Source organism: Hippocampus guttulatus, chromosome 11, assembly GCF_054856545.1.
Source record: "Hippocampus guttulatus isolate MCC_2025c chromosome 11, RoL_Hgut_1.0, whole genome shotgun sequence".
Classification (NCBI taxonomy): domain Eukaryota; kingdom Metazoa; phylum Chordata; class Actinopteri; order Syngnathiformes; family Syngnathidae; genus Hippocampus; species Hippocampus guttulatus.
The window spans coordinates 11556199-11579405 of NC_141271.1; the positions used below are offsets into that span (position 1 = coordinate 11556199).

At 41.5% G+C, this 23207-nt stretch overlaps 3 protein-coding genes across 6 annotated transcripts in view; 2 read left to right on the forward strand and 1 right to left on the reverse strand.

The window, feature by feature from the left end:
• Positions 1-8864, reverse strand: part of LOC147198075 (hyccin 2) — a 34225-nt gene extending 25361 nt beyond the window's left edge. For all 3 annotated transcript variants that reach the window (XM_086124183.1, XM_086124184.1, XM_086124182.1), the window contains exon 1: positions 8734-8864. The gene's annotated coding sequence lies outside the window, so the exon portion shown is untranslated. The remainder of the gene's footprint in view (positions 1-8733) is intronic.
• A 196-nt stretch (positions 8865-9060) lies between these two features.
• On the forward strand, positions 9061-16677 carry LOC147198076 (CASP8 and FADD-like apoptosis regulator). Of its 2 annotated transcripts, none has more exons than XM_086124187.1 (9): positions 9061-9278; positions 10803-10865; positions 10956-11311; positions 12602-12707; positions 12828-12963; positions 13275-13315; positions 13674-13752; positions 14168-14672; positions 15602-16677. In XM_086124187.1, exons 2-9 carry the CDS (start codon positions 10836-10838, stop codon positions 15726-15728), a joined length of 1380 nt encoding a protein of 459 aa, XP_085980313.1. In that variant the 5' UTR covers positions 9061-9278; positions 10803-10835; the 3' UTR covers positions 15729-16677. The 2 variants fall into 2 exon arrangements, with proteins under 2 accessions (XP_085980313.1, XP_085980312.1); XM_086124186.1 differs by having other exon boundaries at positions 9062-9278; positions 13272-13315.
• Positions 16678-18781: 2104 nt separating this feature from the next.
• LOC147198077 (uncharacterized) lies at positions 18782-22585 on the forward strand. Its single transcript, XM_086124181.1, is given in 4 exon segments — positions 18782-19139; positions 19277-19330; positions 20144-22256; positions 22258-22585. Coding segments are annotated over 4 exon segments (2361 nt in total). The 5' UTR covers positions 18782-19009; the 3' UTR covers positions 22322-22585.
• Positions 22586-23207: the final 622 nt, after the last annotated feature.

Genomic DNA, 23207 nt, shown 5'->3' on the forward strand with positions numbered 1-23207 from the left:
GGCTGTCTTGATCATTTCGAGAATCAAACGCTTAGCGGCGGAACGGGCTGTCACCTCAGGAATAGAAAGAGCTTCATTAAAAGCAAATTCAGCTGTGGAGAAGGATTTTTCGTTATTTTCAAAGAGACCTGTGAACTTGGAGAGGAAGACAGGTAGAGTCTAAACCGCATGCCACTGACGTTTGGGGAAGCAAAGGTCATCCATCGTCAGACAGTAAAGCACAGTCAATATGTTCCTGGGCATATCAATGATTCTCCCTCCAGGATAGAAAAACTGACATATTTGGGCAGGCCAAATATATCCAGAAGCTTGTGAATTAATGTCTAAAACACAAAAGAGCAATGGCGATGTGCGATACAGATGGAGGGAAGAATCGTCTACACTCTCAGCATCATCCTTCTCTCAGCGCTCATAGGCCAGGTGAGGGGAACTGAAGCGTACGCACATCCAGGGCTAAAATTAGCAACTGCAGCTGCAGGGCCAGACGTGCTGGGATGGGCCCATGTTGCAACACACGATCGCTCGCTGGCATACGCGCGGGTACACACAGTGTTCCACCAATTAGTCAGGGCGAGCCACAACAAACATGCAGAGAGGGCGCGGGTGAACACCAGGAGCGCCAAGCCTCATCGTGAGACTCACACAGAGAACTTGGATGCTAACACGATGCGCATACACGCGCGGTCGACAAAGATCTTAGTGTATGTTACTTCTGAGAGAAGGGAGGGGTATTGCTTTGATTGCCGTTCATTGGATTGTTAGGCAACATTTTTGTTTTCATGTAACTCTGTGGTGAGCTGGAATAGGTGCTCAGCAAGTATGGGTTAAATATTTATAAGGATCTGGAGAAAAGTCTTGAAAATGGATGGGGAAGGCAAGTCAACTAATCCAGTGTTTTTGAAACACTGTGCCGCAGCACACTGGTGTGCCGCGAGATATTGTCAGGTGTGCCGTGGGAAATAATTCCAATTCTGTGCGGCCTATCGCCTGGCAAAGTAATCATGTAGTACTCTTCCATACCAGTAGGTAGCAGCAACAGCTAGCCAATTGCCTTTGAGACAAGCAAAGTTTCTGGCGCGAGGTAATCCAACGAAAGCTATCTTTCATTTGGATTTACTTTTACCGGAGATGCAACGGCATCGACTACGTTGTACTTGGTATGTGGTGAAAAGCTCTGCAACATCGTTATGGTCCCAAGTAAGCTTAAACTCGATCTCTTAAGCAAAACACGCTTCACTTCAAAACAAAAATGAGGAGTATTTTGTTCGCCTGCGTGACACACGGAGAAACAAGCAACGTGCCCACTGAGCCCTGAAAGCAAGTTACCATGTCGCTGAACTTGTGGCGAAACTTGTAAATGAGACGTTCGAACCCGAAGCGGCTAAAGAAATAGCCTGACTACTTTAAAAACGAATAACAGAGAAAGACTGAGAGTTGTGGAAGCGCATTGTGGGTCTTTCATCGATTGCTGCCAGGATATCAGATCTGTGTTCATCCAAACCATTTACCACGCTGGGTGAGAATAAAAATAAAAGATAATAAAATATTTCATTGATGTTTATTTGATTCCTATTCAAGGTGTTATAACGTTATTCTTCATTGGTTTAAAAAAAACCTTATAATAACAATACAACACTTTAATTGTTAAATTATTAGATTTTCAGCTTGTGGTGTGTCGCGGGAATTTTTCAATGAAAAGAAACGTGCCCTGGCTCGAAAAAGATTGAAAAACACTGAACTCATCAACTGATCATTGCGAATGATTTCCATTGTGCTAATTTTGATGACTGTAATTGGGTCAAGAGGCAACGGAGGCAAAATGGGAGTGCACTATCGGACTGAAAGCAGCAGCGATGCTGTTGACTCAGCCTCAGCTAAATTGCTGTTAAGAGTTGCAGTTCCACTTGCATGGGGGCAAAGCGGTCCATCAGAAGACACTGCACCAACACGGGCCTAGTGAAATCCTGTGGCCTTAAAAAGTGATGATTTTTCACTCCAACAAGTCTTTTGCCTTGGTGGATGTCTGTGCTCTGCTACTCCAGTTCAAGAGATCGGTTTATATTGGCACAAAGGAACCAATAAACAGCTTATGGATCAGCATTAAACACCTGGTGGCATGAATGGATTTTGTCTCAAAAGTACAATTTTCACTTCCACTGATTGAGGAAATCGAATAAAATGCTGTATTAAAAGTAATACAGACATGACACAAACTAGAGATCACAGTGAATTACAACCCCCCCCCCCCAAAAAAAAACGCATTGGGGGATCTTTTGCTGCTACAACGCCTGGTCAGAGAGCTTCAACACAAAGGTTGACCTTGAGCATACCAACCACAGAGCAGACCAGAGGCTTTAAAACCACTGAAGGAATAGCTGAGAAAGAGGAGAGCACAAAAGCAGTGGGTGCAATAATACGCAGTCAGCTTCTGCATTCAAACCATGGTGATGAGACTTACATTTTGACTCCATAAACTGCACCGCGGCTGGTTTTAATACTTGCGTAACAATGACAAAATGCCTAAAAGCAACTAACTCTTGGCAAACTAATAAGCATTAGCGAGACCACTCCCGATGTTATTATCCTTTTGATCCTCCGTCGCATTCCGGAGCACGTTTGTTAACGGGCTGCCGCGCTCTCCAGTGTTCTCTCCTACGCTTTCCTTCCGCGTATTTCCAATTCCATCTCAGCATCAAATAACTGGCGCTAATTCAAAGGCTTCATTGATCACCCGGGATTTGGCGGCTGTTCAACTTTGGACTGACAGGGAGTCGTGACCAGCAAAGAGAGCCGACCAGCGTGGGGTGGGGTGGATGATGCCTGATGATGTTACCTAACGCTGACCACCCAGTCACATTAAAAATGGTTGCCGAGAGCTCTGTGTAGGACGTGTGACATCAAATATCCCGTGCCTCAAATGATCAATTGTGGGTGCGTTTTACTTCTCCATTGCCTTTTTGGCAACACTCACTTGGATAGAAAAAGCAGCTTTAAGATGGATGGTTAAGAGAAAGAGAATGTGGGAAAACAAGACTATACCTACAGGAAGTTAAGACAGAGCTTTTATTGTTACACATTTTACGAATAACTGGATACCTTTGAAGGATATGATCATTTAACAGTTAAAAGTCCTTTTAGGATTCCAAAGAGAGCATGCACCCATCCATTTTCTCAAACAGCCGAGTTCCACCTTTTTCGCACCCAGGACAGGTTTCAAGTTAAGGCTTGTTCTGACAAATAAAAGAAATAAAACCAAATGATGAAATACGCACCTCACCATCAGACTGAATGTAGCTGTGGTAATTAACATGCCGCTCCCACGCTGGAATATTGTTTTTCTTTCAGAAAATTTCTTTGGATCATCTTGTAATGCTTAGGCTCCATGCGCTGAAGCAGTTGCGATTGCTTCATTGCCTCATTTGCGAGCCTGTCACGGCATATTACGCAGAAAGGGTTTGGTGCGTGCAAGTCAACTGGCAATGAATCTGTACTTTAAGTAGGACTGCTGATCTTGTCTCTTAAATACGGCTTTATTTTTCTTGGAAGTTGCAGGCTCTTCTTCTGCCTCGTTATTTGTTCTGTTCCAATTTTCTAAGAAGCTTGTGTTGTTTGTTTTTTTTAACTCAAATGTTGGGTTTACTTTGTCCTTGCATCAGGTGACGAAGATGAGCATTTTGACAACGGCACATGCAAAAGTACAGAATTTTCAAAATAAAACTTCCTTCAAGTTGTGTGTCCTATTTTTTTTTGGGGGGGGGGGATAGTTAGAGTCTACCTTTAAACAAAACATTCAAATTTTTGAAAATACCTGGCAAAAAAAATAAAAATATGCAAGCACATCGAGGTCATGCAAACTCCCAGCAAAACGGGTGAAGATTTTTGGAATCAACAGTTATTAAAGTTAAGATTGAGTGCTTTGAAATAAAGACGTGGTGCTTTTATTATTTTTATGTGACTGAGAGGACTGGTTAACCTAATTCTACATTTGTATGGCCGTTGCAGATACAGTATTGTATTAAAAGGGAAGGCAGCTTTATTTGTATAAGAACAAGATTTTGTAAATTTAATGCTTGAAATCTGCTGAATCACAAATTCAACTTAAAAAAATGCAAGGCTTTTGTGATTGTGAATGTCTGACTCTGGAACAGAAGTTCTCTATTTCCATTATTTCACGTGAGAAATTTTGTTTTGAAATCGGAACTACGTCGAGTTAGAGAGAATGCGTTTGACAGATCCCACTGTACCATTAATAGGTTACTGTAAAAGTACATTTTTCTTTCTACCAAACAGCCCTTGCTGCAACCAAGGACTTTGGGACCAGACGGTCATGAACTGTTTGCTCTCGGCCTCGGATATGTGCTTTTGGAATGCTCTCGTTGATATAGTCACAGGTATCGATCAACTGTGCAGTTTCTGTGGAGTATTTTATGGTTCGGTGCTGGGCCTCCCGACAGAAAGATAATCAAAGAAAGGCTGCTGCTGTGCAGATTGCAATGGCAGCCAACACGCAGTTAGACATGATACGTGGCAAAGCAGTGAGTCACATCCAGCCGACTGTCAAGCCTGTGCACGCAACCCGCTTAAAATGATTCCACTATGGCTTTTAAGCGCACCAAGAACACATTTCGAGGCACGGGAAGAAAAGGCAAATAAATGCAAACTGTGACACATTCAAATAAAAAAAGCATTTGACAGGTAAAGTGCGTATGAAGTCGAGGAGCCTTTTATCTGAAAGCTCTCAGGAAAAGCATTAAAAAAAATGATCTCATTTGACTTTCTTCCAATGGGGGAAAAGAGGAACGTCAGTGGGCTTGAAGCCTGTGCGATCCTCTGAGTCTTTGGGGGCGAGCGAGCGTAGTGGAAAACAGTCCCTGCAGCTAATCCATGTCGAGCTAATTACAGCTTTGATCCTTTGGGTGAGCTCGTCGCCTAGAAGGGAGGGAGCCAAGGCACTTTGGAGCTACCGGGACATTGTTTCCGTTACATCAGTCGTGCTTCAGTCACACCTGTGTTGCACATTTGTACTGTTGCACGCTATTGATTCAGTCAACTATTGGGCCATTCATTTTACAAAACTCCTAAGCTGGTTCAGGGTTGTCGGGTGCTGTCATTTATATAGAGCTTTAGACGCAGACCAATTTGGGTGCCGAGGCAAAAAAGACATTTTTTTTTTTAAAAGAATGAATGAATGACTGAATGAATAGGAGGATGCAACGATGCGACCAGCCTTTCGAGGGGTGAAGGAATAAGGTATTAGTGATTTTTTTTGTGCCAGTGTATCAATTTGTTTAAAATTTGCGAAGTGCAATTTTTTTGTGAACAGAGCCTGGGTCTGTCATACTTAATTTTTTTAAATGTATCTAAGATAGTTTATTGTTCTACATTTCAATGCCAATGTTCAATATTCTTGAGAATTAAAAGTGACTTGCTGTCAATTTAATATACACTCAATTTAAGACGCTCTTTCATAATATCAGCAGGATAAAATAGCAAAATCAATTTATCCTGATTATTAATGAATTAGTCTATTAATTAATTGGACAATATTACCAATTTTAAAACCTGCCAATTTTTTTAACACATTACAAACTAAGTTTTAGGGAAGCGCTAAAGGAAAAAAGTTATTTTATTCCTTATCTATTTGTTTTATTACTTGGCCGATTAATCGGACGTCAGAATTTTAATCTGCCAAAAAGTTAAATTGACATTGGCCTTAAAAAAAAAAGAAAGAAATCAGCATTTCAGACAGGCCCAAACCCCTTTGTGTGGTGGGTTTCCACCTATTGCGGATGGGTCGGGAACGATACCCTCAATGTCAAAAAGGGTTTACTGTAATCTGACTGTGGTATGTTGTGCTACTGTAGCAAAGCAAACAGTTGCGGCATATACCGCTTCCACAGCATCCGCCTAAAAGGAAAAGGCAGATAAAAGATGACTCCGGTTGCAGCAATTGTGCAGGATGTCTTTTGTAAAAGAGGCTTTTACTTTTTACTGCGTTCTCAACCAGAACCCGTAAACGGCAGTGATCTTGTTTTATGCGGCATGTGCGTTTAATGTGAAGCGCTTTCATCACTATCAACAAAGGGAAGATTTAGTTTTGAAACCTCACCGTAAACAGCCTCACAATTCATTTTCAAAAGGCTTGCTATGGACAGGTGCCATTTGTCACTGAACGGGAGAAGATACGGAGAGACAGATTAAACGGGTAATTGGGAGTTTCGGCTCTAAAATAGCCTGCTGTCCTCGTGATAGTCCCAAAACACACAGCCACAGAGACAAGTGAAAGAGAGGAGGAGTAGGAGGAGGATGATAATTGAGGATAAGCAGCAGATGGCATGGCATCAGTTCTGCATTTTTGCCACTGATGCATTGATTGAAGCAACTCGCCTATACAAAGATGAGGGGGAATTAATACAATCCATTACAGGTTTGGGGATTGTTAGCTTTAAGCACTTTGAGAACCAAACAACCCGTCAAATGCTAATCAATTACGTTCCTGTTTTCCAATCAACCACATAGGTGGAATGCGGTGATTGAAAAGCAGCAGCTCTTTAGTTAGTAGGCACCCATGCACAGTAGGGCAGTTTTGATCAGCTTCACTCCTCATTAATTAGATGATTCATTCTCCAAAGGAAACTCTGTGAAAACATCAAACTGCCCCATTTATTTCCTAAAAGTGTACAATCCATGAACACCACTTTGTGAAAAAATACATTGTAATAATACAAATGTCATTCATTGAATCATAAATGAGTGCTGACATTTGCATTACAGTGTTACAATTGATTGTTTCCACTTTATTTTTCACATAACATGACACTAAGTTCATTTCACTTTTGCTTTGTTGAATGGCAAACATTGAATAGCTCTGACTTTAAAAAGTACTTTTTCACATGTGGTTTTTGTTGTTGACCCTTTTTACAACATTTTCTTTTAGGACAAAACATATTTATGTTTCACAGTATTAGAATTTAGTTGTGGTAAACATTTGGACTGCATTCTTGTAAAATGTAAATATATTTCCTCTGAGTATTTAAAGGGACTAAATTGCTCACAAATTTAAATTATATTCTCAAATATCTATGGTAAAAACTTTCCTCACATCAACTAAAGTATTTTCTTAAAATGTCTCCATTTCTTATATTACAACTTCATTCAAACCATTCATTATTTTTACAATATTGTTTTTGTAAAAATGAATACATTTCACATCATGAAGATGTAATTCTCATGTTAGAACTGCTTTCACGTAGTTGAACTCTTCTTGGTAAAATAAATTATTTCTTCTTCATAAGAGAATTTGATTTTTTTGTACAAGTACAACTTTTTCTCATTGTAAGTTTTTCTTTCCAAATTATCACACTTTTAACTTTCCTGAAATGATGAGTTGACACTTTATAATATGCTTTCCTGTAAGAGTGTGACTAATCTCCTCTTAATGTCACCATTTTATTCTTGTAATTTTACTACTTATGTCCTCTTGTTTTCATTTTCATAAATCTCTAACTTTATCACTGTAAAATTACAAGTTTTTCGCTCCATTAATATGATGCTATTTTGGGGTTTTTTTCACATTACAACTTTAACCTCATCATTAATTGGTTTCTATTGAAGTTTCCCTCATAAATTTAGAACCTTTCCTCATAATATTACATTTTAACCTTAATAATATTAAAACTACTGTATGTTCTCAAAAAATTGCGACTCTTTAGTTCTAGCCCTGTGATTTTGTAAATGTATTGCTATTTATTCTTGTAAAATTACAACATTTACCGATTAATATTGCACTTTTTTAAGAAATGTTTTTTTTCCTCATCATACTTTACATTCATTTGATTAAAATTGTTTTCTCTAAATATTTTTTTCTGGAAAAATTACATGAGGATTTTTTCCCCCCAATATAGTGTCTATTTTTTCTCATATTATACATTTACCATGCTTCGTTGCAATATGACTTTCACTCCTGTATTCTTACAAAATCACAACTCGTAAGATCGTGACTTTAAGTAAAACGACTACAATATGCTTGATAATTTATAAAGTAGTTGGGTTTTTTTCTTCTTCTCAGTGGCTCTCAATCATTCAACCCGAAAAACACGGCAGGCATAACAACCATAACATTCGGTCCACCTGCATGACATTTTATGCAGAAGCTCTGCAAACACACGGACGTGCAACACTGTTTGATTGGGACGTTTTTACGTGATCATCACTGGATTTTGAAAAGGCTGCTTGATATACAGCAGAGGGGGGTGTACCTAATTAAGTGTCCGACAAATGACCTGTGCCACCGTGGCACAAAAAACTGCACGTAACGTCTGCGGAACAACACCGCCTTGTGTTACTAAGCTCATTGTACTCATATTACCCGTTTAAACATTAAAGCGCGTCTTTATCCTGTGCTTGTGTCAATAACTTCCAACCCACGTCGCTAACCGCACTCACCACCACGAAAACCTCCTGAGCCCCGCTGCCGCTAGCTAACCTTAGCTCGGCTCTTTAGCTTGGCCCGTACGGACGTCCTCCGTCCTCGGTCGTGACCATGCCGGAGACCACCCGCTGCTTTCCGTCCATCGTGTACCTCTGCTCCACCCGGTTGTTAACACTTTGGACGCTGCGTACTAAAAGCGCCTCAGGTAGCCTTCTACCCCGCACAACCATCACGGTAACGCGTCAAGTCAGCGCCTAGTATAATGTTTTTCCTTCTTATCCAGCAACTCATGAGACACCCACCTGTAGTGACGTTCGTTGCGGTGGCTGCGCCCTCGGGGAAGGAGAAACAGTGGTGGTGTTTGGCGAGGGCGGTCACCAGGTCGAGAAGCTTGTTTCACGCGTACGCCAGTGTGTGACCGACCGCAGAGTCTCCAGTCTGTGCGTGTCAGTGTGAGTGCACTGCGACTACGCTTCAAGCAACGCGCCACGCGATTGGTCGAGCTGAGCGAAAGTGGTGCCATTGGTCGAGCTGAGCGGAAGTGGTGCTTGCTTGTTTGGCAAGGGTTCGTTTTGTTTTCTGTTTACTGAGAACTGTATCGTGACTTGTTCAATAAAGATTGTTAAAAAAAGGGGGTTGGGGTGTTGAGGCGTTCATGACCGTCGGACCGCACGGCGTCAAGATCACGACGCATTTCTGAAGTAGCAGAAGCCACAGCAGACGTGGTTTGCGCGTTTATTCGATATAATTGCTATCTCGCGGAAAGTCCATTAAGTACGCTTTTCGTCCTCACTGAGAAGACAGTCCGCTTTATGCAGAACGCCACGTGACCAAATTCAGAAAACAGGTTCGTGGACTTCCTGTGTACTGTGTCAACGATAGTTTGATGACGTTGTTGTTTGAACCCGGACTTGCTAAAATGTTTTATTTACGACGGGTGTCCTTGCACAAAAATAAATGCATGTAGATCATTCATATGTACATACATTATATCGGTAACGCCCGAATGGTAACAGAATGCATTTCCATTCAATTGCTGCAGTTGGCTACAACTCAGCGCTACACACTGACTTCCTCACTGAAGCCAACCTTTAATGCAATACTGTACAATACGATACATAATTATTGATTAAGCGCTTTCACAACAGCTTCAGCTGTGACAAAGCGCTTTACAGAACATTTAACATAAAATAACAAAATAATACAACACATACACTTTGTGTTTGAAGCAGTTATAGATGAAAGAGGAGAGAAGCAAAGTACTCATTTTATATCCCTTATGCCCTTTCATCTGCAATGGTCTAATCATTTTTCTTTTTGCTCTGTTATCTTTAAAGACACCACAGTCACACGAACAAAGAGCAACCCGTAGCGAGTGTCAACTGTTTACAAACAGCATTGCAAAGCATGTTTGGTCTCACCATTCCGACGATATGTAAACACAAAGTCTAAACATAGGATTTGGTCCTCTTTGGTACGCTCTTGAAGACATATTGTGTAAAATAAAAGGCAGTCTAGACGTTTAACATTTCTCCACTCGGTTTGTTCCGGTCTCCTTCGGGCTCCTCCACCAGTCACTTGAACCGGAGGGAATTGCATTAACAATTTTGAACGAACGCCGAAGTTGTCGCTTGACCTGATTCGGTGGACTCAATGATGATTCAAGACGATTCATACTTGTTGCTAGCCATTTGGGGGGGGGGGGGGGGGGGGGTGTACAAACACCCCTAAATTGAATCCAAATATCCGTAAAAATTGAGAGATTTTTTGAATTTATACTGCATGTCAGTTTTAAACAAGCTAGAAAAGTGGATAACTGTACAGTGCTTGGTCTAAACATATTTTAGCTGCAAAAAACTTGACGTGATTGTCATTGGTGGAAATAGACTTCGCGTGCATCCTGGTATTTCGTTATGACGCATGCAGTTTCGGTATGACTGCAGTACTTTGCATTGAAAGGAAAGATTAAAAAAATAGTTAAAATGGCTTTAAAGCTATCACCAAATGTGAAACAATTATCCTTACTTGTTTGATGACGCTTTATTGTATAGGAGCAGTGATTAAAATTTCTCTGTTAAATATGGGGGCCGAGGAGTAGGTTGTGAACAGCACGACAAACCTGAAAACAGATTATATTTAAAAAAAAAAACACGATTTACCCGTCTTCATCCTGGTTTAAAATTATGCCCTTTCCCACGGAAACCCCGCCTCAGATAGCCCCCCCCCCTCTCTTTCTCTCTCTCTAGTTTTAAATTACATCATTCTTTGCAGTGTATAACCCATCTGTACTAAAAAGAGAGATAATTTAACGCCAAATCAGTATGTCGACAAGCAGCGAATCGTAATCTCACACTAATTATTATTTTTTTAGGTTTCACAAATCGTGTCCGGAAATTCTTCGCTCATGACGCACACTGACGCAACAACTTCCCAAGTAAGTGTCTCTCTGGCTGATAGTTTCATATTCCAAGCTATATTTTTGGAACTTTTTTAAACCAATCATACCCGATGTTTTGTTTATTAGTTCCCAGGACTACTGGATGTTTATCATCAAACTCAATGCTACGATCGACTTCCTGCACCGATGGCTCTCTCTGATACAGAAATGCTTCGTGTTATTCATCAAATCTCAGAGTCTCTCGGCAGCCATGAACGCTTGAAGGTTTTCTACTTGTGTGAGACGTTGGACATGGATAATACAGTAGCCCGTTTGAAGGACACGCTTGAATCCAAAGTCATGAGTTATCACGCAGGAAGTCTGTTTTTGGCTGAGCTCATGCTGCATTTGAGAAGGTACGACATCCTTAGGCGGGTTTTTGGGTCCAGCAGGGATGAGGTGGAGAGAGCTTTGAGATCCAGGCAGGTTCTGCCCAGATTCAGGTGAGAAAGCATCTACATAAAATGCATGATCATTTTTTTCTTCACAGTTTAAAACAGTTCTTTTGTGATTTAACCATTCAAAGTTGACCTGTTTGACAGCAACAAACGTTTCCTAGATGTCATTCCATCCATCCATCCATTTTCCGAACCGCTTGATCCTCACTAGGGTCGCGGGGGGTGCTGGAGCCTATCCCAGCCGTCTCCGGGCAGTAGGCGGGGGACACCCTGAATCAGTTGCAATTTGACTATAAACATTTCTTAGTGTGACCCCAAATGTCATTCTTTTGTACTACTGTTACAAAGTTTGTGTACACTACTCATGTTTTCTTTGGGTCTCAATAGTACCCGCTGGTCCCTTTTTTTTTCCTACAGAGCGAAAAGGCATCCATGTTTGCACTGTCTCTTCTGTCTCACTCCCTCTCTCCTCCTCCTCTGTGCTTCTGCTAGCTGAGGAGGAAAAAAGGTTAATTTGAGACAACTAACTTGAAAGAGGCGCTCTGTAGTCAACTCTGCAAGCAGCTAATCATTCTGCCTTGCTTCGACCCCCCACTCCCCCCACTAAAAGAAAAGAATAGCTCATCAAGAATAGCTCACCGGTGACTGCGGTGACTACCGGTGTATTAACAGTTATCGAAACCTTGACTTTTTAAAACCATGGGAAACAGTCAAATTGGTAATTGGCCCATGCCTAATTTACATAAATTTTAGATTTAATAAACCAATGTGTGTTCCTGAAAAGGAAGTTGTAGTGATGGTGTGAAACTTGAAACTGAGCATGCATTAAATTTGTGATTTATTTTATTTTTTTAAACGGTAAAGTGGCTTGAAATGGCAAAAGGGAGCTTGAGGTAGTCCCAAAAACTGTCCTCCACCATGTTTGTAAAGGTTGCTGCAGAAGCATGCACCTGTGAGTGTTTGAATGGTCAAGGGGGAATTTGGAAATGACAAAAGAATAAAACAGTAAACAAATTCTCATATTACGAAGCATAAGGAACAGAAGTCAGAGGGTGTTTTTGAAACAGGTGTGAGATGTGTCGCAATTAATTGTCCCTTCTCTTTGAAACATTGATGAAAGATAAATGATCCCTAAAAGTCGCACAGGCTATCAATACATTTTGCAAGCATGTGTGGTTCATAATTCTATTTAGACAACTATGCTTGCTTGCTTGGTAGGCAGCCACTCCAGAGAGACAACTATTTGTATACAAGCCACAATAAAATAAAAGAAAATTCTCATTAATAGTTTAATTGTATCTGACAAATGTGTTCCTCATGTCGTCCCTGCTCCAGAGTACTGATGGCTCATATCAGTGAGGACATGGCCAGCGAAGATGTGAACAGTGTGAAATTTCTGCTGGGTAACATGCTACCACGTCACAAAATGGAAACTGCCACGGTAAAGCAATGACGCAATGTCGCAGTGCATTCCTGCGTTGGCGGGGACATTTGTTGTTGCCACATCAAACATTTTTAAGTCAACATTTTCACTTCTCATTTCTGAACATTTTTCTCGCAGAACTTCCTGGACCTGATTATAGAACTAGAGCGCCTCGATAAGGTTTCCCCCCAAAGAGTGGACTTTTTGGAGGAATGTTTCATGCATGTTGGCAGGGTTGACCTGGCCAAAAAACTGAAGGTGTACAACATGTCAGGTGAGTGGTGCAGTATTTTTCCCTGTAGTCCATTAACCTATAATTCTTGAGAGATTGAGTTACACAAAGCCAAGTGCCCATTTCCAGTTTACACATATATGGAGAGAGAGAGAGAGAGAGAGAGAGAGAGAGAGAGAGAGAGAGAGGGCGTGCATCAAACTTTGAAAACCCACATACAGTATTTGAATGAACTCATTCTCACATGCTCTGTTGGGAAATTTTTCAGAACGTCATTTAAATTAGTAATAGTGTACTGCTCGTAACTTCCCCCCACATTGATTTCCCTCGTACTTTACATCTGATTTCAGTAAATTTACCCGTACCTGAAGTAGGTGTGCATCATGCTTGCCAGGTAAGATTCATACTAAGACAATTACATGTTTGCACTGTGGTTGAGAGAGGAAAGTAATTTCATCTGTGCTGTATGTTCCACATAGAGCATATTTGACAATAAAAGCTGACTTGACTTGACTTAACAGACAAAAGTAGTGGCACAAACTACTTTTGACTATTCCGACTGAAGTTGTAAGCAACTGTCTAAAAGTGTTTTTAAGGTGACAAATATGATTCAGGGGCCCTAAGAGGTGTACTCCAGCAATGAATATTAATTAATTAATGAAGAGGTGTTGCCAAAGGCTTTGTCCACCTTTTGTTAATCTATTTTAACCTGGTGAATTTCAAACATGTCTCTGCTTGCATGTGTGTACCAGAGTCCAGTAAATCAGTACACATTTACGAGTGAGCCCAGAGGAGTGTGTCTCATCATAGACTGCGTGGGAAATGATGGAGGTGAGACACCAAGCACCTTGAACTCACAATAAGACCTAACGTATACATTGCATATGTTGGAAAATGATGTTGTTGGGCTTTGTACAACAGAACTAGTAACCCATCAATTTGTTATGTACAGGTACTGGATATTGAAATAATACGATGATCCGATTAAACATTTATTTTGTTTCAAGGAGATGCTTACAATTACCCAGTTAGGCATCTTAGTCTTTCTTTGCAGAGGGTAAAGAATATATGTCTGTGAGGATTATTATATCTGTGTATATAGACATACCACAATTCACATGGAGACTTATGGCTAATTTAGAGCAGTCTGTATGCGGCACACACCTTTATCCTAAAACTAATGCTCGGAAAAATCAAATCTACCCCTTCCCTGGATAGTTTGACTTGATGTGACATTTTTTCTTAGGGATGCTGGAGCGCATGTTTCAATCGCTCCACTTCAACGTGACACTGTACAAATGGCTTGGCCTGGACGAGACCGTTTCAAAGCTCAGAGGGGTCTTCCGAGGAAGTCAGGGTCACCAAGGCGATGGCTTTGTTTGCTGCATCATCAGCCGCGGTACCGGCACTCAGCTCCTGGCCACGGACACGTGCAGCGAAGGGCTCCGTCTCAAAGATGTCTGCCGTCTTTTCACCGGCGATGCGTGTTCAGGACTGGTTGGCAAACCAAAGCTGTTCTTCATCCAGAGCTATAGTGTACCAGCGGTCCAATCCTGTGTCAGAGAGAACCATTGGGATGAGAACCTGGAGACGGATGCTGGTGGTGGACAGTTGACGCCTGACTGTATCCCATCAGATGCTGATGTGCTCTGGAGTCACTGCTGGACTGCAGAACATCAACTACAGCAAGCTCAACACCGCTCCGTTTACCTCAAGGCTTTGACCGATACCTTCGGCAAGAGCCGGGAAAGGTACGGCGACATCCGCGCTACTCACAAAAAATTGGGGCAATCGGGTGAAATTTTACGAAATTGACTATGACCTTCCCAGCTGAATGTCATTTTACCAAGTTGAAACTTGTCAGTGCACATGCACAACAGTTTCAGTGCTTTTTGCACAACCTGCTACAAGGAAGCGAATGACAAAATTTACATCTATTAGATTCATGAATGGACCATGCAATTCCAAAGACACCCACTTCAATGCCTTTCTGTGGCTCTTCCAGTATTCTCTGCATCACTGTTGCAACCCACCGATGACAAGCTGCGGCCCTGCCGTGAATAGCAAAAATCCATTACTAATTGCCACCTCCTCCCCAAAAAGATACCACCGGATGGTGGCAAAGCACTACTTTTGCCAATATGAAACTCCTCAACTCACTTTTGCATCATTCCTTGGCCCCAAGATGCCACAAAATGGTGCAAAAGCAACACTTTGGCCCGAGCACAAAAATAGTGAATAGGTGAGCAAATCACAGTGGATAGATTTAAAAAAGTTAGCGACTCAGTGAATTCACGAGTCTTAAACTGCTAATATGAGGGTGAACACTGAATAACCGACTGAACTTAATTTGATCTTCTCTAATCCTTTGAATGCTTACGTCCAGCTGTTCAGTGTTTCAGTACTTTTTAACCCAACTTGCTGTTCTCATAAAACTTGAGAAATTCACATCAGGTGTTTCCATTGAACGGTTGGACAGTGAAAAGTTAACAGCAGGGCAAATCAAGTTTACTTGAAAAGGTCATTTGCACTGCATTTTAGGGTCAGTCCAAATATCTCACCGGAAAGCTGATCATCCCGAACTTTTTGTGAGCAGTGCACTTGGTGGTTCCATGATTTAGCTTCAATCTTCTGTTTATTTTGCAGTGCTAAACAAATACTTTCTGTGTGCTTCTGACAGGAGGAGACATGTGCTCGATCTCCACAAGGAGGTCAATAGAGCAATCTTTGAGCACAACCGGAGTCATCCTGGTGAGCAATATCACCTAGACCTGAAAACCACTTTAAGAAAAGATCTTTACCTGTAGACATCCAACTACTCCCTCATTTCATCGTCGTCAGATATATCACGGGACTGCTGGAGAGTAAGCGCTGCCACTTAGGTGGCACGGAGGTTTTTTGTGACACTAAATTACATTTCGGGTTCTGTAATAATTCTTTTTCATTTCTGCTACCCATAAGACAAAGAAAAAGCAAAACTCACTTGGAGTTAATAGGTGATGCTCACTGAGGTGAAGTCTCAGAAGAAGTTTGAAGTTTGTCCCAAATTTTGTTTGTCATGGCGCGTTCCATTACGGTAGCCAAATGGTGACACACCTGCTGGTAAAATCAAAAGTGGGTTGTTTTATTTGTTTATTTTGTATTCGATGCCTTAGTTTTATATTTCCTTTGTATGTTTTTATGGCATGCGCACTTCAATCAATCTAACAACGCAAACACATTATTTTGTATCACAGACACCTATAGAATATCTAGATAGGTCTCTGTTACATCTTGTATTTATTCTGTGTGCCACTTAACTTGCCACATGCACTGTGCAGCTAAAATCATATTTGAAGGGTTTCGTACTTTGTGATGTTTTACTGTTTTGTAATTGTTACACTATTTTGTAATTGTATGTTTGCCCGCTGTATGTTTTAATGACTTATATACATTCAGAATATTGTTTGTGATATGATGTGCTCATACTGACTATGAACAGAATGAAAGTTCTTATTTGAACTGGAGTGGATGTTAGAACACACTTAGGGCTGTGTGTATCGATTTAAGATTTCATACATTCAATTACAGTCAAGGCTCACTTTGATTCATTTGGGATTCAGTTTAGGATTTCACGCAGTAACATTTACTTTCATATGGAAGTCATTCTCAGAAGAACCAATGCTGCAAATAGGAGAAACATCTTGCTCTAACTTGCTCACTTAATAAAAATATGAATATTTACATTAAAAATTGAACCCAAGGCAGCTACATTAATCATGTATGTTTTTTGTTGTTGTTGTTGTTGTTGTGGCGGCCCGGTAGTCCAGTGGTTAGCACGTCGGCTTCACAGTGCGGAGGTACCGGGTTCAATTCCAGCTCCGGCCTCCCTGTGTGGAGTTTGCATGTTCTCCCCGGGCCTGCGTGGGTTTTCTCCGGGTGTTCCGGTTTCCTCCCACATTCCAAAAACATGCATGGCAGGCTGATTGGACGCTCTAAATTGTCCCTAGGTGTGAGTGTGGGCGTGAATGGTTGTTCGTCTCTGTGTGTCCTGCGATTGGCTGGCAACTGATTCAGGGTGTCCCCGCCTACTGCCCGAAGACGGCTGGGATAGGCTCCAGCACCCCCCGCGACCCTAGTGAGGATCAAGCGGTTCGGAAAATGGATGGATGGATGTTGTTGTTGGTTTTTTTTTGTTAAATACATGCCTACCTACATGCATGCATTTATACATTCTTTACATGGACGTGTAGATGTGCATTCAAAAGCTTAGAGAAGGTCACATTAAGTTCACCTGTAATGGAATGCATTTTACACTCGCCATGAAATTTCACCTGAAAGCCAAATATCTCTTAAATTTTTGTGAGTAGTGTGTACATGTTATTCCGGGAAAAGGCGGCACGGTGTCAACTGGTTAGCACGTTGGCCTCACAGTGCAGAGGTGAATGTACGATTCCGGCTCCGGCCTTCCTGTGTGGACTTTGCATGTTCTCTCCATGTGCATGGGTTTTATCCGGTTACTCCGGTTTCCTCCTACATTCCATAAACTAGCATGGCAGGTTGATTGGGCACTTTCAATTGTCTCAAAGTGTGATTGTGAGTGTGAATGATTGATTGTTTGCCTATGTGTGCCCTGTGATTGGCTGGCAACCAGTTCAGGTTGTACCCCGCCTACTGCCCGAAGACAGGCTCCGACATGCCCACAAACCTTGTGAGAGGATACACAGATTATGAAATGGATGGATGGATACTCAGAGAAAAGGAAACTATTCCATTCCTTTACGTATTTCCAAATACTGAAAAATATAAATGGTAATGACAGATCACCTGAGGGAGGCAGTCGTGAACGAGCGAACTGTCTTGTCTATCGAAAATACGGTCAATAAAAATGAAAGCTTCACACTGACAAACACATTAAATGTTCTCAACGTGACAAAACGTTTTGCAGCAAGTCCAACTTGGAAAGACACATGAAAACGCCACAGCGGGGAAAAATATTTTACCTCCTCAGTTTGTGGTCAAAGATTCACTGAGAAGAAGTTATTAAGGCATGGAAGAACACACACTGGCGATAAATGAATGTTCCTGCTTAATTTGTGTTGAACTATTCTCTGGGAAGTCACATTTAATAAGGCACACAAGAACACACACATACTGGGGAGAAACCTTTCTCCTGCGCAGTGTGCGATGAAACATTCACATGGAAGACAACTTTACTGAGGCACACGAGAACACACATCGGGGAGAAACCTTTTACCTGCTTAGTGTGTGACAAAACATTCACCAGGAAGACATACAAGAATGCACACTGGTTTGTGGCCAAAGATTTACTGAGAAGGCACATGAAGTAAAACATACAAGTACACACACTGGCTCTCCCCAGTGTCAACATCTGCTTTCTCAGTATGCACCGTAACTTAAATAGATCACATGGAATTGCTTCAATACATTAATACTCAACTTGTGGTTAAGGTTCTCTCAGTGGCACACTTTGACAGGAATCCATATTGGATGAGCAACTATGAGACACATGCGGGCTGGTGAGATGTTGAATTTCTCAATAAATTGTAAAGAATCTTTGACTTTGTGGTATGACGGAAATGTGTATACAGGTATGCGATATGTATGAAATCAGCTCTTCAATCAAGGATGTTTCAGCATCCACCAACACTGGGCGGCACCATGGCGATGGCACAAAGGTCCCAGAATCGAGGGCTCCCTTTGAGGGGAATGGAGCACAATCTTTCTCGGAAATTGAATCGATCACAGCTGTTCTGCTTTCAGATTGAGCGTGCAATGACACGTTCTCGCCTGCTGGAGGCAATAACGCACTAGAATGGGCTAACAATATATCGTGTACCGGAAGTAAATCCTTCGATGTTCCGCTTGTCATCAATGAACACTAGAAAGAAGCTAGCAAAACGACGCGATCTACAAGCTCGCAATCATGATCACATTTTTTTCCCACCTCTATGTATATTTGTCGAGTACTAGAACAATCTGACTGATGACTTCCTTGTCGGTGCACTTTGTAGCTTCTCGTGGAATTTCACGACACATCGCCATGCAGTGATTCAGTGAGTGTCGAGTTGTGTGGTCGTTGTTTGAAATGAAAATGTGTGCAAAAAGTGTGAAAGAAGAGTACGAGGAGGAACTTGGTGGAACAAAAGACGACAACGAGCGAAAGCGGCAATTGAATGTTGTTTTCAAGAAACCTCAAGTTGTGTTACACGCAGCAGGTTTGTCTCACTCTCAGTTGTCTAATTGCCTTTCCCCCCTATCATCGACATTCTTCCTCCATGATATTGACGGTGTTATAGTTTACATAGCTTTCTTTTACGTGGCGTCAGCTCGATTTTCGTTTCATAATTTCCAGTGATTGACAGGTGGCAGCCCAGGTTGAAGTACTTTCTGTGGACACACACACACAGTAAGTTACAGTCATGGCCAAAAACATTGGCACCCCTGTGCTTCTGCTGGATAATGCGTTGCTTATTTCACAAAGTTCTTGTAATTACTAAAATCTTCAGTATCCACATGTCATTGTCATAGTTATTTGCAGCGGAACAATGCAAAAAAAAGTGTGCGTGTGTGTGTGCACACACACACACACAAACCAATCAGATCTTGGGGTTTGATGTTTGTTTAAAAAAAAGTTTGGGTCAGCTTAACTAAGACTAAAAAAAATGTGTACAAAAAAGGATCCAATTGACTCAAGTAGCTGCCAGTCCCTTTTTGATCCATAATTGTGTTATGTTTGTCCCAACTGTTTTTAGACTGCACCTGCTAGCGGTCATTAGGAACTCATCGATTCAGGGTTACAGTCATAAATTTTGTTATAATACCTTCAGAAATGCTAAAAGCAAGTGAAAGGCTGAGGCGAATCCCAGCAATTGGACATGGGGCGTTGCAACACAATATTGAAACGGTCCCAAGCAGGATGCGCTGACCTCGATTGTGACTCATCAAGGTGACACAAAAACGATGTAAAGTCAAGATTTACTAACAGATCCTTGTCCATACTGAATCCTGTGGGGTGAGATGCAGGAGGAGAAGAAGAGGGTGGTTGTGGCTCAGTTGGAAGAAAGGGTCAAAGTGGAATGTTCCCATTCTACTCATAATTTCTACATACATAATTACACATACAAGACCTTGATTCACCCTATGTGTTCTAACACAGAAACTGAGTTAACATCTTGGCAAACAAAGACCAATCATAATTTTGTCTCCTTGTTTCCTGCAGACGTCTGTGAAGAAATTCTTCATCCTGAGCAGCAGGAGTGGAGCTCCAGGGTGGAGCAGGAGGAGCCAGATTCCTCACACTTTAAAGAAGAAGAGAAGAGCCTTCACATTAAAGAGGAAGAGGAGGAACACAGCATCAGTCAGGAGGGAGAGAAAAATCAAGGGTTGGATGGTGACCATATCACCAAGTTGACACTGACTGGTGACCATGTGAAGAGTGAAAAAGATGATGATGATGATGAAAATGAAGAAGGTGATGACCATGACCACCGTGGAGGACCCACAGCAAACTGTCTCTTTGCTCCTGACTGTGACAGCTTAATATCTGACGCTGATCATGATAATCACCCTAAAGCTGAAACGACATGTCCCACCAACAAGAAACCCTGCCAATGTTCTCAGTGTGACAAAACATTTTTCAATCAGTCAAATTTAAAAAGACACATGAGAACACACACTAACGAGAAACCTTTTGCCTGCTCACTTTGTGGTACGACATTCAATTGGAAGGCAGATTTAATAAGACACACAAGAACACACACTGGGGAGAAACCTTTTGCCTGCTCAGTTTGTGATAAAACATTTAAGCAGAAGGGACACTTGAAAAAACACACAAAAACACACACTGTGGAGAAAAATTTCGCCTGCTCAGTTTGTGGTAAAAGATTTTCTGTAAAGGGAAACTTAGTAAGACACACAAGAACACACACTGTACAGAAACCTTTTTCCATCCCGGTTTGTCTTAAAACATCAACTCAGGTGGGAACACACACTGTGGAGGATCCTTTTGCCTGCTCAGTTTGTGGTCAAATCTTTGCCAGGAAAACAAGTTTATTAAGACACATAAGAACACATACAGGGGAAAGACCTTTTGCCTGCTCTGTTTGTGGTAAAAGATTCACGATGAATTCGGATTTAACGAGACACAGAAAAACGCACACAGGCGCCAAACCGTTTGCCTGCTCAGTTTGTGGCAAAAGATACACTTGGAATAAAGATTTAATAAGGCACACACGAACACATACTGGCGAAAAACCGTTTGTCTGCACAATTTGTGGGAAAAGATTCTCTATGAAGATAGATTTAATACAACACACAAAAACACACACTGGGGAGAAACCTTTTGCCTGCCTGGTATGTGGGAAAAGATTCACTATGAAGTCAGATTTATTAAGGCACAAAAGAACACACGCTAGGAAAAAAAAAACTATGGGTTCAGCCTGCAACATTAATTCTGGATTACAAGCTCTCTGTCCTGAGAAGCAGGAGCCAAAGTTCCACCGTGTAAAGGAGGAGGAGTCAGTACCTACCAACATTCAAGAGGAGACTGAGAAACCTCTCCACATTAAAGAGGAAGAGGAGGATGAGGATATTACCAAGCTGCTTATTACCGTTGTCTCTTTGAAGAGTGAAGATGATGAAGGCAAGGGTCAAAGTGAGGAGACCAGGGAGGCGGAAACTCCAGGCTGCAGCTCAAGTCGGCACGTGACAACAGAAGGTGATGGAGACCACTGCAAACGATCACAAGCAGACAATCCCTTGGCACCGCTATCAGATAGTGATGATGTAACGTCACGCTCCTCGGACACCGAGGATGATAAGTACTCGAAAAGTCACACTGACAACAAACGCTCCAAATGTTCTCAGTGTGACAAAACTTTTGCTACCAAGTCAACGCTGAAAAGACACATGAGAACACACACTGGGGAGAAACCCTTTGCCTGCGCATTTTGTGGTAAAAGATTCACTGGGAAGACAAATCTCATAACGCACACAAGTAAACATACTGGGGAGAAACCTTTTGCCTGCTCGGTCTGCGATGAAAAATTCACTTACAAGGAACAATTGGGAAGACACACAATAACACACACCGGAGAGAAACCTTTTGCCTGTTCAGTTTGTGGCAAAATCTTCACTTGGAAGGTAGATTTTCGAAGGCACACAAGAACACACACTGGGGAGAGACCTTTTGCCTGCTCGGTTTGCGACAAAACATTTTCGAGGAAGTCAAGTTTAATAAGGCACACAAGAACACACACTGGGGAGAGACCATTTTCCTGCTCAGTTTGTGGTCAAAGGTTCACACAGAAAGCCCATTTAGTTACTCATGCAAGTACACACAGTAATTCTTCTAAAGGTCACCTTTTGCCTGCGCAATGTGCAACCTAACTTGAATTGATCCAACAGGACTGGTTCAACAGATTCACGCTCTGTGTCCCCCCCCCCCCCCCAATTCATACAGAGTGTGCAGTAAAATATGTTTTTTCGAATTAAGTTACACGTTTGACAACACACACAAGACTACACATTGATGAGAAAGAGCAGAACCCGTGCTGATGAGAAGACCAGCTCTAAATGATCTCGAAATATGAAAGATAATCTTTGACTTTTTGTGGTAGGTGTTTGTTGCCCTCAATAAAATACGGTGCAACTCTTCATACAATGATTGTGTTCAGTGTATTTTTATCTCCTTAATTGTGTGTTTGTCTCAGTTCTTTACCAATACGTGAATTCATCCAGCAGGAATTTTTTTTACTTGAGATTTCTGGATTAAAGATTATTTTTCATTTTGGTCATTGTATATTCTATCACTGAAGACATTTTGCCTCTCATCTGATCAGGCTGGATAGGACAGCTGGAGCCTGAGTCTTGGCTTGGAAATCCAACTACAGCTTTTTCAAAACGACAGTTATTATGATGCACTGATTAGAGGTCAATTGCAACAAAGGTCATAAAGGTCACTCAAGTGGTAGGTTATCTGAAAACTGAGGAAATCAACCCTGAGATGAGGGAAAGTCTAACCTATCTCGTGTTTCATCTGAAAACCCACATCACCTCCAGGTATTGTGTTTTCGTTTTTATATTATTATAAAAAGCATCAATTTAAAAGTCGAATGTATATGTATTATTAATTATGTAACCAATACATTCCCATTCGTATGAATAATATCTTAGTGAGGTAATATGCCTTGCTTTTCTAAATGATGCTTCATTTTAACTACATGTACAAGCAGTTTAACACGCTTCTTCTACGACCTCCTCGCCTGCAGGTGGCAGGAATGCGA